General features: G+C 51.6%; 1 protein-coding gene across 2 annotated transcripts in view; it reads right to left on the reverse strand.

Moving 5' to 3' along the window:
- The window catches only part of ZNF687 (zinc finger protein 687), a 49,436-nt gene that overhangs the window by 12,362 nt on the left and 19,606 nt on the right, over window positions 1-17,468 (reverse strand). For both annotated transcript variants that reach the window (XM_075071116.1, XM_032781238.2), the window contains exon 2: window positions 7,668-9,934. In XM_075071116.1, the coding sequence (XP_074927217.1) occupies window positions 7,668-9,914 (2,247 nt within the window). In that variant the 5' untranslated portion in view covers window positions 9,915-9,934. The remainder of the gene's footprint in view (window positions 1-7,667; window positions 9,935-17,468) is intronic.

Raw genomic sequence — 17,468 nt, forward strand, 5'->3', positions numbered from 1 at the left:
GGAAATGCTTAGCGAGGGCCGAGTATGTCGATTGCGTCGGTGCTGCAGCACTGGTTCAGTGACTTGTATCCCGTGGGCGGCTGCTGCTTGTACTGACTCGCTTCCCGGTGGCTAGTAGGACAACACAAAGCGTGGCAGAAAAGCGCCTTTTTCTGCTTCTCAAAAGTCTAAATGAAAACAAACAGGTGGAAGATGCCGGTTCGACGCAAGCCAGAGCGTCTGTTAGGAATTTCGCTCTGCAGTACATCTTCCATCCAAATTGGTTTCAGATACCCCCACCCCCACCCCCACCCCCTTCTGCCATTGTACTAGAGTCAATTAGAGTGGGGGAGAGACATTAAGAGGTACGGACAAGGGAGGGGAAGGGGATATTTCCAGCTGAGCTTAGAAGAGGTTCAAGGAGGCAGTGAGATACCGAAAGGCAGGAGCTGAGGGGAAGCGGATCCAGGAAGCCACAGCAGGCGGCCAGAGAAGCCAAAAGTGAGAGAGAGACACCCCCAACCCAGGTCTGTGTGAATCCATAAAACCAGAGGGCAGCTTGGAACTGGATCCTGGCAGCAGAGCTGCAGGTCTTTGTACCTGGAAGAGCCGCGGTTGGTTGGCATGTGCAGAAGGCCAAGCTTAGGGGGGCTGCAGTCGTTAAGAGGGAAGCAGAAGCCTGGATGAGGATTTCAGGAGGCGGAGGGGGCCACAGGAAGGGTGGGAGGAAGGAGCCGTGGGAGGAGAAGCCAAGGTCGCCAGCTGGAGCCAGTGGATGGAAGAAGAAAGGAGGAGTGCGTGCAGGAGTCTGAGAAGGACAGAAAAAGCTTGAATTAACCCTTTCAATGCTGACGGCTCCCGTGACTCTGTAAAGTGCTTTGGACGCATCTGGAATTTAAGGGGTGCTGCATAAATGCACAGCCTAGAGCCGGCTGCCATATACCTCCTCTCTCTCCTCTCTAGGCCCCTTGCATTGTTTCCCCCAGGTACCTCGCCCTATAATTACTCAGGCTCGGGGCCAACGGACTAGGAGGAGTCCTTCGAGTACAGTTTAGCAGCAAGAAATTACCAGGGAGCAATGGACTGGACAAAAGAAAGCAGCCAAGACTCGTTCCAAGCAGCCTAGGAGTTATGGGCGCGGAGCTGTTTGTTGTAGGGGGGCTGGCGAGTCTCTCAACAATGGAGGAAAGGGACTGCAATACCCCGTAGCTAGGACAGACTCTCAGAACTCAAGGGGCCCAGATCGGCACTCCATCGCTGAGTCCAGGCTCGCATGCTTGGGACAGCACTTTGCAGGACACACCAGTCCTGGCTTTTCCTAAGGGGTGGGGTGGGGAGGCACGTATGTCTGAGGAGCGCCCTTATTTAGATTTGGCAACCAAAGCTGCAATTAGATCGAGCTTCCAGAGCCATGTGCGTATTCACGCCAGCTCTGTCCGATCCCAGGAGTTACTGAAGCAGAGAAAACTCTGCTGACAAATTCAGGCAGCACAAGAGATTTAAACAACAAAGGAAAAGCAGACAGGAGGGGGTGGGGTGGGAGCCAGCACCAGTCATAACCAGATCTGGGCATCTGAGATCAGACATCAAGGACATAACACAGGGAAAGAAGGACAGTACAGTAGCCTTGTAATTCTAATGGCCTCTTGTTAATTCACTTTGTCAGTGCAGAGTTAAGGTTGCCTGATGGCATCTTGTGCCTTTCCAGAACATTTGAATTCAGCTAAACTTCTGAAAGCCAGGAAATAAAGAGGTAAGGTACATGCCATCCCCGCAACATCACCTTAACTCTGCCCCCTGGGGCTGGCAATTGCCCCTGGAAATCCTTCGGTAAGGGTGACACAGTAGTAAGGAGACACAAGGAAGTTGTGTAGGTCATGTCAGTAGCAATACATGGCGCTTTCCTGCCATGGCAATTGGCAGACGTGGTCTGTGGGGTTGAGGGATAAAGTTGAAGAGGGCGTAAGAGGGGTTATGGCCTTGTACAGTTCAACCATTGTGCCTTGCACCTCTGGAGTGGACTTGGTGCACATCGGATCTAAACACGTTTTGCATTAGGCCTGGCCTACACTGAAGCATTATATAGTCACAGCTGTGCCAGCCAGAGGTGTGAGAAAACCCACAGTCCTGCCCAACGCCACTACACTGGCAAACAACCTCCCGCCCACGTAGATGCAGAAGAGCACTTCTGTCACCGCAGCGGGGTGGTGGGGTTCCCAGGCTGTCAGAAAAACCCTTCTATCGGTGCAGGCTGATGGGGCTATGCCAACAGTGTCCAGATATGCCCACAGGTGTTAGATGCCGCTCCCGCGCTCAAATGCCCTATTACCCAAGCGTTCTGTACTCTCTGCAAGGCACAGGGCTAGGATACGTATTGGCCATCATGCAGAGGACAGAGTTACGGTTGCGTGGTGCAGTTGGCATTTCCCTTAACTCTAGTTCCAGCTTTTCAGAAATTTGAGTTGAGCTGAACTCGATGTCCTGGTAAGGCACAAGGTGCCACCAGGTACCCTTAACTTGGCGGGACCGACACTTCTCAGCAGTGAATTCTTTTTCTGAACCAGAAAGAGCTGTTCTGTGCAGGAGGCGGGGTTAGTGGAGGGAGGCGTGATTATCAGCTGGTTTGAAGGTAAGGTGCTGCCGTGGTAGGCAAAGGATGCTGTGCGATTCTCAAAGGGTCCTTCCCCCCCCGTGCATTTTGTTGTAGTGCAGTGGTGAGCATGGCCCTGCAGGGAAATGTCTGGAGGGTGCGGTTGCTGACAGGGCAGGGAGAGAAAGCACAGGCCTGGGTTATTTCACAAGGGGTTGAAAGTTTCATTCCATGTGGGTTACTGTAACTAAGCATTCGCAAGGAGGCTGGTGTGCATCTCCCTATCACGGCCCCTCCCTCCCCAGAGCATATTTTATCTCTCCCCTTTGCTCCTTTATCTACCCCTCCACCTTCAGCTTAAAGCAGATCTGGTCGTAGGCTGTGCCCTGGCTGGCTAAGGAGCGTGACCATCCAACCTGTGACATGCCCAGCGTCCACTCTCAGCAGCTCTAGAAGCCGGGGGCACGCTCCATCCCTCCCATGGCTGCTAGCAGCACTTGCCCATTCACCTCTTCTCAGAGGCCTTCAAAGGGCACCTCAGCCCAACAGCCTGGAAGAGGAATCTGCTCGCCACAGCCCCGACAGATGCCCCAAGAATATGGCCCCACATCTTGGCAGACACTGATGACAAACTGTGGGGTGCGTCCTGGCAGATTGTTTTTTGGGGGGAGGGGCAAGCAGTGATACCAGGTGGCACATGACAGTGACTCTACAGAGGGCAGGGAAGGAGCGCCACGTCCACCCCAACTCAGCAGGCCACGCAACCCAGAGGCAGTGTACCCCAGGCTGGTGGAGGTGCAGAGATCACATAAAATCATGGAATCAGTGAACAACTGGAGCCATAACAACAACAACAACAACAAGCAGCGACTAGGGGGCCCCCTTGGGCTTCTCAGACCCTACACAATTGCTTACTCTGCTTATGCCTAGTGCCAACACTGCCCTGGTTGTGTGTAACTGGGGGTGGGGGCACAGACAGAGTCCGTTAATGGTAAGGGGGGGAAGTTTGCACACCACTATTCTAGCTGACTTTAGCCTTGAAAAGACCTTGCTCCCTCCTGGGGCAGATGGACACCAAGTCCTTGCGCGACAAGCCCCTCCCACTGCTATTTAACATTAGCTTAATCACAGCTCGACCCAAGCTGGCAATTCCACCTCCGGTTGCAGTATCCACACCCTCCAAGAGCCACCACCTGTTCTCCAAAGGCGCCGCATCCATGCTACTCCTCGCTAACACCCACTGTGCTCCAAGGAGCTTTCCGAACCCTTTGGGAATCTCTCCATCAGCCTCTGTAACATAGCGAGGCCTTGAAAGCCCAGCCTTTCTGATGTTCCGCATGCTATCCGTAACTCCAGCTGTGCAAGAGCGCGCTGCATCAGCGCTTCAGGGCGGAACCTGTTCTCCAGGTACACGATCACCTGCCCGCAGAACACTTTGCACGAGTCACATTGAAACACCGTGCTGGAAATTGTATCAGCTGAGAAAGCGGTGCCACCCAAGCCAAACCTAGCACACTGGTGCCCAGCATTCATCCTCAAAGGCCTGCTGAGGGCAGGACTCGATCTCACGATCTGGGAGCACGACTGGAGTTGAAGCACCGGAACACGTCGCCCGGAGCTACTCCATGATTGATGTCAGATACACTTTCACACGCCTCTCCAGCGCCCGTCCGGGTCCCTCCGGAGGCGAGTCCTTGTGGGTTGACCCTGGTTTGCGGGACGCCCTGCAGTACACTTTGCGTGAGCTGTGCACAGGCATCATACACAGCATTGCAATATGCAGAGCAGCAGTACGTTCAAGACACTCATACTACCTGCCGGATCAGTGGGTACTGTTTGATATATTGGGGATTGATTTATCGTGTCTCATCTGGACGTGATAAATCGATCCCCAAATTGATGCTCGTACTCCACCTCGGCAGGAGGAGGAAGCGGAGTCCTCGGGGGAGCCGCAGCAGTCGATTCGCCGCCGTGAGGACAGCCAGGTAAGTTGAACTAAGACACTTCGACTTCAGCTACGCTATGCATATCTTAATTCAAACCCTCCCTGTAGCCCAGGCCTAACTTCTAACTTCGCTGGGATACTAGAGGCTACTTTCCAAGCAGTGTAAAAGAATCCCATTCTAACAGGCAGAAATAGCTCAAACCCCTGCTCGATGAGGATGGCTGGGGGGGCGGGGGGTGGTCATTGACTACAGCACACCCCCCTGACCTACTCTGGGACTCTGCCATCAGCTAGTATGGAGATATACTTATCTCACAGAACAGAAAGGGACCTTGAAAGGCCATTGAGTCCAGTCCTCTGCCTTCACAGCAAGACCAAGTACCACCCCCCCACCCTTTTTTTTTTTTTTGTTGCGCCCCAGATCCCTAAAAGGCCCCCTCAAGGATTGAACTCACAACCCTGCGTTTACCAGGCCAATGCTCAGACCACTGAGCTATCCCTCCCCCCCATGCTTATTCATACTCATGCACATTTCCACATCCTTCCCCTAATCCCCACATACACAAACATCAGTTTGGATCTGTTCTCTAAGTCCAAATTCTCAGGTCAATAACTTTCTCAATATTGTGTCCCAATACGGTGATGGGTAAAGTAAATGCCGAGTGACAGACACACTAAGATACCCAGACATGTGCAAACAAGTGTTACAAGAACCAGCTGTTTGTAAGAGGGCTATAGCTCAGGAACCCCTTATTCAAATAGCCCCAAATTTGGACCACTATCCCCACTCTGCATCCTCATGAAACACGGCGAGTCCCCAGCCAATTTCAGTGAGCAGGAGGATTTTAGAGCCAACAGCCAACCTCTAAACAGAGAGCAATGCTCATCCTTAACTACAGCATGGTGATGTGTGATTTTAAAACAATCATCTGGCTGTAACAGCGCTCGGAAGTAAACAAAACGCTGAAGGTGGAACAGTAAATTCCTTTCACAGGAAAGAAGCCAATGAGCTTAATAATTTAAAAGGACAAAGTTAAGGTGGACAGAATTTGTAGGTCCCCTATGGGACTCTGGATACCAAGGTAGGAACAGACTGTATTCTGGCTCATTCCGCCTTTTGAAGATCAATCTAGACTCCGCTTTAATGCTGACAGACGGCTGGATGTCCTCACGCCGAGTGAACCAGGATGTGTTCGCAGCAAACAGGAAGTAGATGGAATCTCAGGCCTAGCTCTCCAGCAGGGAGCTAATACATCCAGGCTTCTCCACCGACTTAACTTCATGATTAGCGCCAACAAACCAGGAAGCAGCAACCGGATCAAGATTCTAGCAAGAATCCTAATCTTTTATTAGCATCTTTAATTCTGCCCCACCCCTCAGACTTAAATAATACACTGATGCCTATTACAAGGCCCTGGGTGGCTTAGCACATAATTAATGCTACAGGGGAAATGCCACAGAGCCATTCACAGGCCTAAGGCCAGAAGAAACCACTCTGATCATCTCATAGACTTTAAGGTCAGAAGGGACTATTCTGATCATCTAGTCTGACCTGCTGCACAACGCAGGCCACAGAACTTTAGCCCTCCTGTATAATGCAGGCTACAGAACTTCCCTGAATTAAATCCTCTTTGAACTAGAGATCTTTTTGATTAAACCATCCAACCATGATTTAAAAATTGCCAGCAACGGAGAATCCACCCTACTTGGAACACCACAGAATCAAATCTTAGGTCTGGTGCTTCCAAGAAATTCCCCACTTTCCAAGTGATAATACAAAGAAATGTGTTTTTTAAAAGTGCAACAGAGGATTAATTACTTGCTAATTGCTAACATTCCACGAAAGTGACAGACACCAGGGAAATTGTCCCTTATCTCTGAAATATACACATGGATTGAAAGGGACCAGGTGTAAGTGGGTTACATAGAACTGAATGTGCAATTTTATGTTCTTCTCTAAGACGACGGATACTGGGAGCACTAACTCTTCTGGAAACTGCCCATCTATGTACAGAGTCAGCAGACCCTGAACTGTAGTGACAGGGCAGAGAGACCCCCAGTCATTTTAAGATCATTCCCTTTCAAGGTTTCTCCAGTTCAGTTGTAGGCTTCCCTGCTTTCCTTGGAGACTCTCCCCCAGGCTAACAGATCCGGTTGTCTGAGATTACCTTTCCTGCACCGCCCTCAGCAATCTTCCTGACCCTCTGCTCCTTGCAGTCTTCAAGCTCTGCACATGCATACATCCCATATTTCACTAAGTGCAGCACATTTAGTCTCCCAGGTCAATTCCTCCTCCTTTACCATAAGGTTATTCAACCCAAAATTGGGCTATCAGAATGTGTCAACGAGTCATGTGGGAGTCAGTACCCTTGGCTCTAGTCCCATGCGGCTGGCCAGGCTCGGCTCCATGACAACAGGAGCACTGTGACTCCATGTACCAGGTTGCGACACCACTGTCACAAATTTGGCCTGGTTGACCCCCCAGGGGAGCTAGGCCAAACCAGAGTGGTGATGCGACATCAAAGGTCGCAGGAAGCCAAGCCCAGCCAGACGCGCCGTACCGGAGCTGCAGCAGCTGCCGCCATGGTATGCACAGTGTACTTACTACATTGACGTGTCTATTCAATATTGTGGGTAAGATATTTCATGAACTAGATTTTTTTGCACTGAAGCTATTTACTGGGTCGCAACAGGCCACCAAGGTTTACCAACAGGTCCCGAGTCCCAAAAGGTTGAGAGCCGCTGCTCTACAACGGACTGGTTTCCTGCAACAGAAGCTGCCTCTGTGAATAGAAATTTTGCAAATACCAGCCACATGATACAGGAAATAATCAGGTACAAGGCAGTATAGAGAGCTGCTAACATAACAATGCATATACCCAGTGCCTTTCATCTCAGGCTCTCGAATGCCTGTATCTGTGGGTAAATAGCCTCATTCTGCAGAGGGAGAATCTGAAACAGAGGGGAAAGGACTTGCCTGAGGTCACACAGTGAACCCATAGCAAAAGCTGGGAGTAGAAGCCAGATCTCCTGCCCACTATGCTCCCTGTCTCGTCATTAGACATGCTGCCTCCCTCAGGAAAGCGCTAGGACACCTGGTAGCTCTGCAATAAGAGGGGGCCTCTGGGAGGGGGTCGAAGCTATTCTACCTACCGTGCTGGTGATTGTTCCTGTGGTCACAGCCTGCTGGAAGTGTGCAGCGAGCCCAGCTTTGTCCTTGCATTGCTCCTTGCACTCCAGACACCGGAAGCAGTTATAGCTAGTTTGCTCTGAGCTGCCGCTCAGGGGCAAGATGGGTTGGTCCTGAGCCCCATTAGCTGTCGCCATGCCGTCCTGAGGCATCCCAGCCACTTTGCCAGCAGTGAGGGAGGTCACTGACACGATGGGGGTGATGTCCGGCTGGCCAATCATTTGATCCAGAGCAATAGGTCTCATGACCAAGTGGGAGCACTGCATCACCAGGCCTTTGTCCTTGTGCTCCCGAGCATGCAGGAGCAAGCTGCACTTGTTGAAGAAGACCAGGCGTTTGGTGCAGTGGTTGCAGGTCACTTCGATGCGCATGCTGCGCCGGTCGTAGTGCCGAGCCAGGCTCTTCTCCAGGGCGAAGGAGTCCCCACACTCCAAACAGCGATACCCGAAGGGCGGGAGAGTCAGGCTGGAGTCCGCCGGAGGATTCAGGTTGGGTTTGTAGGTTGGCAAGAGGTTTTTACTGTTCAGGATCTTGTTGAAAGCCTCCACCAGGCTGGACTGGCTTCTGGAAATGACCGTGCCGGCAATGGTGGGCGAAGGCTTCTGCGGCTGCACCATCACCACCGTAGTGCCGTTGACCTTCTGGTTGGCCGTGGTGGTGACGGTGGTGGTCTGGGTCACCGTGCTGACGTTGGTCCTGGTGTCGGCCTTGGGGAGGGTCTGCGGCACCAGGTTGATAATGTTCTTCGTCACGGCCTTGCCCGGCAGCACCACAGATTTCTGCTGGGCTACGCTGGCAGCGATCAGCATGGCGCTGCTGGCGTTCTGGATGGTGGTGACCGGAAGAACAGTCCCTTTGATTTTGGTGCCATTGCCTAGCTGGACACTGACAATTTTGGGTCCTTCTATGACTTTCAGGGGACTGGAGAGCTCCGTCTTCTTTTTGGGCACCTCCAGCACGCTCTCCTCTTTCACCACTGCAGCCGGGAGCATGGAGTCCTCTGTGGAGGCCTCCTGAGAACTTGGCTCCGAAGGCAGCTTGGCAGCTCCCGGCTCCGAATCAGAGGAGACTCTGGTCACCGTCCGGGTGATGCTACCAGAAGACGTCTTGATGGTTTTAATCCGCACTTTGAGAGGCCGCGAGGAACTGGAAGAGGGGGAATCATTGCTGCCATCTTCCTCCTCCTCCTCCTCCTCCTCCTCGCCGCTTGACATGCTCCGCGGGGGTTTCTCTAAAGCGTCCTGCTCTTCCTTGAGGGGGATGCTCCCCAGCGGCTTGGGGGAGCCAAGGGGTCCGGGGCTTCCCTCCGCCAGTGGGGAAGGTTTGAAGAACGACTCCTGAGGGCTGGTGGGAGAGTGTTTCACTTCGGGGAGGTTGCTGGTGCTACTGTCAAGGTTTGGATCTGAACTGGGCCAGGACGTGACGGGGGAATCATCCATGGAGTAGCGGACAGTGACCGATTTCAGGTGCCCCAAGGGGCTGTCATGCAGGGCTGCAGCCAAACCCTTGGGGCTGGCCCCCTGGTCCAGCTCCTCTGAGTCGGACTCCTCTTTCTTGATCATGGGAATGATGGCAGGGGACCCGTTCACGCCCCCCGCTTGGCTGGTTTCAAAGGGCTGCGGGAAAGCCGGCGGGAGGCTGTTGTTGCTCTCTCCGGCTGGCTCTTTGCAGTTTGGCGACGGGGCAGGAGACGGGGTGGGGGATGGGGAGAGAGAGGGCACAGAGAGGGCTCTCTCTTTCTGTTTGCCTTCCCGGGACCTGTCAATCAGATCCGCAGAGTTCTCCTCGTGGGGATCGGGGCTGAAGTGAGAAAAGATGTCTATGGGTTTTGCCCCTTTCTCCTTGGATGCCCAGCACTCTCCATTGGACGACGCCACCACTTCCCCTGGCCTGGAGGTGGGGGACCTGGCCATCTCTGGGGCACCAAAGCCATTCTGCAGCAGGCGGGGCCCAAGGCCGTGCCCATCTTTGCCGCGGCCGTCCAAGGGGTCGAGCTGCTCGGGGCAGACAGTGTTCTTCACTATCACGCTGACGGCAGTGATGTCCGCGTGGGGGAGGACGTGTTCAGGGGCCACGGGCTCCCCAGGGACCTGCTTGATGTGAGCCTCAGCCTCCTCATGGCCAGAATGGATGGCCTCGTTGGTGTCGATGTCCGGAATATCGAAAGCTGCCAAGAGGTCATCGAAATCCGGGGTCTTCATGTCACCCATGGTGAAGAATCCAGCAGAGTCTAAGAAAAGGAAGACAGAGGATTTAATATCACAGGGCACGGAAACTTCCTGGACCGACACAGACCCTGCTGGCATCACAGAGCAGCACGCCACACACAGGACCAGAAGCTAGGACATTGTAACCCCAGCTGTATCTATCTCAGGTTCTGGCCCACCACCATACGGGCCTTAGTGTATTTATCCTCATAACCCCTGGGCAGCAGGGCTGTTACATTGTAGAGAGGGGGAAACTGAGGCACAGAGACACTTAGGGCATGTCTCCCCTGCAGCTCATAGACACACACACGCTAGCCTTAACCTAGCTAGGTTAGGTCATGCAGCAGTGAAGCTGTGTAATTGAGAGTAATTACCCAGGGTTCCAGGTGGGTACACAGCTCGCCAAAGCCCACGCCGACAGGGCTTCGCTACACCGGGACCCAAGCTAGCTTCAATCTAACCAGCTTGGGTAAGTCTACATGAGCTGCGGTCACACCCTAGGACTGCCATAGAGACGTAACCTTTTTGACTCACCCAAGGTCATACAGGAGGCCTTTGTCAGGGTGGGGAATTGAACCGGGTCCTCCCATGTCCCAGGCCAGTGCTCTAAGCCCTAGGCCATCCTTGCTGTCTGGCCCCCTTGGGCATAGATCACTTTGCCCCTCCCTGCTGCTGTTTACTGCATCTTTTTCTATAAAATGGGAATAAGCACCTCATACAGGAGTCACAAGGGTTTGTTCGCTGTGAGAACAGGATTCACAGAGCTCAAAATGCACACGGTGGCACCAAGGAGACGTCTCCAAAAACCCCGTTATCACACTCTTCACCAATCTAGTGTCAACGTAGGGCGCTTGGATCCTACTAAGACGTGCCCGTTGGAATGCCCAAGGGATCTGAAAAATTCCTCACTGCCTCTTGGAACACAGCCAAAGTTCTCTGTGGCCAGCCGGGGGGGGGGACGGGGGGGGACTTTGTTTAGTCAAAACCCCATTTTTTCTATCGAAAAAACAGTTTTGATGTAAAATTTTCAACCTGCCCAAAAGATCAGAACAAAACAAATCTGCCCATCTCTCTCCACCATAAAGGGGCCATCCCACCTCTGTGGGTGGAGTTCCACAGACGTGAATGGCATTGCCCTGCTTACACCAGATCTGAATGTGACTTAGGATTCTGAAATCTGCAGAAAGACTGACAGTAGGAAAGGATCCAATTTACGCCCCAAAGAGTGGATTATCCGAAACACATACATAAGCCAACTTCTAGCAGTAACCTTCAGATAACCCACTGGAATACTGTGCTATAAACCACATCTAACCCCTTCGCTTCATCAGAAGCTTCAGTAGGGTGACCAGATGTCCCGATTTTATAGGGACAGTCCTGATTTTTGGGTCTTTTTCTTATATAGACTCCTGTTACCCCCCACCCCCTGCCCTGATTTTTCACACTTGCTGTCTGGTCACCCTAAGCTTCAGAAATATACTTGATTAAGTTTACTAGAAGAATTGCCCCTTTGATGTCATTGACTTGTGTGAATAAGTGGCAAAATATCTGGCAAACACCAAGACACTTAAAAAACCCAATTCTAAGATGACGTATGAAAGATCTTCCATGATTTGGCCAATATTTCAGCAGCTGTATTTCCCCTGCCTCATTAATGCTTGTTCACAACCTTGTAAGAGTTCTACGAGTAGCTGTGCTTTTCACCCCTCATCTTAACTGTGATGCTTCCAGGAGTTGGTACTTTAACTCGCAGGCTTCTTTAGCTACATGGAAGTCTCCGGTCAATGCAGCTACCTCACTCAGGGACGTGACAAATCCACACCCCGAGGGGTGTTAAGCTGACCTAAATCCCCCTGTAGCAGCACTAGGTCAATGGAAGAATCACTGACCTAGCTACTGGCCTCTCGGAAAGGTGGATTGCCTATACTGATGGGAGCATCCCATCAACATAGATAATGTCTACATTGCAGTGCTACAACTGTGCCGCTACAGAGTTTCCAAGTGCAGACAAGCCCTCTGACTATCTGTAACCAGCACATTGTTCTGAGTCCCCACAAACACATACATGAGCAAAACCATTCTGTCTCGCAAGGTTTATTTGGGGAAGGACAGGACAAGTTTCTCAGAAGAGCCCTTGTTGGGCTGAATACTGATGCTCTGTTTTAAAAACTGGCGCACACGTGCATGTGGTCTATGACCGATGGGAAGCAACAGCTCCTCTGTGGCAGAGGAGATCAGCAAGGGAGAGGGCTCTCAAAGCACACCAAGGAAAAGCATCCAAAATAAGAAATGACAGCATGTTTTCACAGATAGCAAAGTCAAATCATGCAAAGAATGCAGCTACAGCGTGCACACCCCCTAGCCTGGTCTGGTTCTGTTATTGTGGCTCTGCACAAAACAGATTGTGGAATGATACTAGGTTGCATCTGTTCCAAACTTTTGTAGAACAGCGGTTCTCAACCAGGGGTATGCGTACTTCAAGGTTACTTAGAGATCTTCCAGGGGGTACATTAACTCATCTCAATACTTGCCTAGTTTTCCACCAGCCTACCTAAAAAGCACCAGCGAAGTCACTACAAACTACAATTTCACACAGACAATGACTTGTTTATACTGCTCAATATACCATACGCTGACATGTAAGTACAATATTTATGTTCCGATCGATTTTACAATTCTATGGTAACAATGAGAAAGTCAGTGATTGTTCAGTAACAGTGCAGCTGTGACACTTATATTTTTAGGTCTGATTTTGTAAGCAAGTCATTTTTAAGTGAGGTGAAACTTGGGGCTACACGAGACAAATCAGACTCTTCAAAGGGGTACAGTCGTCTGGGAAGGTTGAGAGCCACTGATGTAGGAAGGCACCGCAAACGGTCCTGTGTGATGGCATCAAACCAAAGACATGGCCTTTATGGTGAAGGCATGTGGCTAACTGTAGCAGGTCACTGTATCGGCACTAGCATAAGGCATTTCCACAGGCCTTTCCATAGCTGCAGCTACATTGACCTGCGGTGCTCTAAGACCACGATTAAGAATGACGTCGATGCCGTGGAAGTAAATGTTTTAACATGTTTCAGATGGCCATATGGGGACAAACCAGGCTAAGAAACCTAGTTCTGAGTCTCAGCTAAACATGTTTTTATACATGGTTTGGTCTCATTTGTGTCCTTGAGACCTCATTAGAAACCTGTTTCACTATGACTGAGCTTAAGCAGAGTTCTGAAGACCACTAGGAAAGCCACTGTAGACAGCTTAGTAGGTAGGTTTAGTCTAGTTAAATTTTTAACCCTCACCATAGGTCATTCCAAGAGGGATCTCTGTGCAGTCGATTGACCACCAGAGACATCCCCACGCTGCATCAATGTCATCTATTGTACCATGCGGGTGAGCTTCTCAGTGGGACTCTTCCAATGCCCAGACAAATAGCTCTGCCCTGCAAAACAGACACTAAATGTGTCTACACTGAAATTAGATGCCCCCGGAGGGTCTGTGCCAGCCCACACGGGCTCACGGGGATCAGGCTATGGCAGAGGTGGGCAAACTACGGCCCACGGGACCATCCTGCCTGGCTCTTGAACTCCTGGCCAGGGAGGCTAGCCCCTGGCCCCTCCCCCGCTATTCCCCCTCCCCTGAAGCCACACTGCCAGGCGGGGAGCGCTCTGGGCAGCGGGGTTGGGCGCTTCTGCCAAGCAGCACGGCTGGCTCCGGCCAGGCGGCACGGCTGCCAGACATGCTGCTCTGAGTGGTGTGGTAAGGGGGCTGGGCGGCAGTCAGGGGACAGGGGTGGTTGTATGAGGCAGAGGTTCTGGGGGGTGGCTGGGGGGGTTGGATAAGTGTGGAAGTCCGGGAGGAGCTGTCAGGGGGCAGGAGTGTGGACAGGAGTCAGAGCAGTCAGGGGACTGGGAGCGGGNCGAGTGTGTACATCTGGTGCTCGCCGGAATGTTGTGGGAGGCACAGACTTCCCTACCTGGACCTTCATACAGTTTTGCAACCCCAATGTGGCCCTCGGGGTCAACACAATCAGGGGACAGAGAGCAGAGGGGGTTGGATATGGGGTGGGGTCCCAGGGGTGCAGTTATGGGCAGGGTCCTGGGAGAGGGCAGTCAGGGGACAAGGAGCGGCGGGGGGCTTGGATGGGTCGAGGGTTCTGAGGGGGGACAGTCAGAGGGAAGGGGCCAGACTGTTTGGGGAGGCACAGACTTCCCTACCTGGCCCTTCATACAGTTTTGCAACCCCAATGTGGCCCTCGGGCTGAAAAAGTTTGTCCACCCCAGACTAAGGGGTGGAGATGTAGGTGTAGATGTGAGCTCTGGGACCCTCCCACCTCCCACGGTCCCAGAGCCCAAGCCCAAATGGCTACAATTAAGCATTTAAACAGTTCCTTAGCCCAAGCCAGCTAGCATGGGTCAGCCATGTTGCAGTGCAGACATATGCTAGAAGGAAGGGAGCCTAGTGCGGCAAACAGAATTTGTTCAGAGTCCTCATTACATTTGAAAGGGGAGAGTGCGCAAAACATTGTCTACCAGATTGGGAAGGGTTTCGATAGGAGGAAAGGAAACGGCTGGGAGGCACAACGGGCTAAGTGATACCGAGAATGGGCTGAAATTACAAAAGGGAAAATTTAAGCGACACTGAGATCTATTAAGGCTCTGGAGTCATCTCCCAGGGGAAGAAGAACCCTGCCTGCTGAGACATTTAAAGGCAGATTTGATAGAAGAGCCACTAGAAGATACTGGAGGGCTTGATCCTGTGCTGGACACCTGAGTAGGAACAGAGGGGATTTTATTAGCAATAGAAGAGACCTCCTCTATGATTAAACCTTGTCCTACGCAAACAAATTTCAAAGACACCACATGATGTTCCTCTAGCCACGACTAGGGATAATTCAGAGATGTCATAAGTGATGTGGGAGGAGAAGCTCCATTAGATCTCTCAGCACAAGGGATATGTTGAAAAGAAGTGGGATTACAAAGAGCTGGGACAGAGGACCTCTGTATGGTTACGCTCAGCTCCATCATTTGCCATCTGTTTTCCCAGCACACTGGCCCGCTTAGCCTCACACACGATTCTGCAGGGAAGTTGGTTTTTCAAATAATGATTTTTCTCATCCAGCTTTGGCAGAGTATGACTATTTACAGACAAGAGAGGAGACAAGCAGGTTGCTGCACACAAAGACGCCCCGGAAAAAGCCAATAGTTGGCCTCCGCAAACAAAGCAAGGATTTGTTTAGGGAAATTCTCCCCCTTAGAACAGACTCAACATGCTCCCTGGATTTCTAGTTTACCTGTGCATATCCCCTCCAATACTACCCTGGAGGTTACAGCCAGTGCAAAGGTTGTCCCCTCTACACACAGCTTCCCTCTTACTAGGAACAGGTTCATCCGCACGTGGGCATGGAGAAGAGACAACCAAGAGGGATTTTCTGAATGCCGACTTGGACATCAGGGAAGGAGAAAGACGTCCCTTAAGCAGCTCAACCTCAATTTTGAGAAGCAGCATTGGACACGGCTTCAGAAACCAAAATTACCTCACTTTTGAGCAGTAAAACTCGGCTTTGTCCAGATCTTCAAAGTGTTCAATGGCCCAGGCCAAGGTCCAGGCCCAGCAGATTGAAGAAGACATCTACACTGCAGCTGGGAGCATGCCTCCCAGCCCGGGCAGACAGACAGGCGGCAGCTCCGCTTGAGCTAGTGTCACCAGGATCACATGGTCGGCAGTTTGGACTAGCTGTCTGAGTGCAAACACACCCAGGATACATACTCGGGCAGCTAACCTGAGCCACCATCTGTGTTACACCAGCTACGCCGCTACTGTCAGGGTGCTGTTAGTTCAAGCAGAGCTAGCGTGTCGCTGCTGACAGTGGGAAGCACGTTCCCAGTTACGTAACCTAAGACCCTCAAGTTCAGTTGGCAGCTCTGTTCCTCAGGCCCAGAGGAACTTTCCACCCCCAGGGTACAGCTCGGCTGGCATCAAACAGACCTTCTTTCAGCTATGGAACAATCTCCCATGGGAACTATGGCCCATCCCAGACCTCCCCACCTCCTCCTACAAGTGCCAGGTGCACTTCTTCAACCCGCCTTCCCTGACATAACCACAGCGCAGTGTGTAACATTTGAAAACAAAACTCTACCAAAACAAAACACTCCACTGCACATAACACTCTCCCTTGGGAGGAGAGAGGGAACGAGCCACCCGTGACAGCTGATGGGCACATCACAATCCACAACTGGAAGGTGCTCTGGCACTCCGGTGACGACGGCAGGATAAGAGCCCCGAGAGAACAGAATCTTTCAGCGGCAACCTCCGAAGAAAGGCCCAAGACCTGGAGGAACCAGAGACTGACACTAGCTTGGGAACAAGCACTGCCCATGAAACACCGGTTCTGGTATACTTGACAGACCAGTCTCCAGGGCTGTCACTTCTCACCCGCAGTGAATTCTCAATCCAAAAGGCACATTTTAAAGACTACTTATGAAACATTGAACGTAGGCTTTTACGCTGTAGAGACAAGCACCGTCATTATGCGGCCTGGTGTCACACGCAACCTGCGCACTGCTTCTTATTTATGCATCAGACTAATTCTTCAACATCTGCCCTAACATCCGGCGTCGCAGTTTACTCCCACTTGTTCTACTACAAACAATTTGCATTTATGTCTTTGTACAAGCAGAGACACATGATCTCCACCAGGGAAGAAAAAAACCCAGACATTTCATTTCTCAAATACAGGGGGAAGTCAAGTTCTGCCCCTTGTCATCCTGGTGTTTCCACAGATTAGTCAGTTTCTCCTGCACCCCTTCTGATTAAGTTCCCCACCCCCCTCCTTTTTTTTTTTTTTTTAAATACACCCCGCCCACCATGGTAGGAGACCAGACCCCATTTTAACCTCCTTCCATTGTCTTTGAAAACCTCACCGGTTTAAAAACAGAAAGAAAGAAAGAAAGGCATTTACAAACCGTTCGTAGCTTCCATGCTCCCAGAGACGCTCTTCAACCGATTGCTCCCTGAAGAAATTGCTCTTGAGGGAGGATCGTTGACTCTGCACAGGGCTGATTACATGAGCGTTTCCTCGTGGTTTAGTGTCAATGGCAAATTCCCCTCTGCCCCCACAGGGGGGTTGTGTGTGTTCTTAGAAGTCACTATTCCACCGAGATCCCATCCGCACCACAGCAACTGTGCCTGTGTCTTCACTGTGTTCGTAACTCGAGCTCACATACGCATGGTAAAATCCCGGTGAAGACAAGGCAGTCTGTCGTTTCCACATGAGTTAGCAGGTCACGGCAAGCCGCAGGCTCTCCCCGTCTTTATCTCAAACTGCCATGGGACAGCCTACAGCTCACTGTGACCTGCTAACTCACGGGAACACTACAAACTGCCATGTCTTCACCAGGACTCTAGCAGAGTTAGCTAAACATGAGACTAAAAAATACACTTGTACAAGGCTGATCGTTTGGGGGGCACTGCACTGCCACACAGTTTGGTTACTGATAGTCCTGAAAGACATTCTACCCAGGCTATACCGTGACTCAGGAACCATTCCTTACTGTACTATTT

Source organism: Chelonoidis abingdonii, chromosome 11, assembly GCF_003597395.2.
Source record: "Chelonoidis abingdonii isolate Lonesome George chromosome 11, CheloAbing_2.0, whole genome shotgun sequence".
Taxonomy (NCBI): domain Eukaryota; kingdom Metazoa; phylum Chordata; order Testudines; family Testudinidae; genus Chelonoidis; species Chelonoidis abingdonii.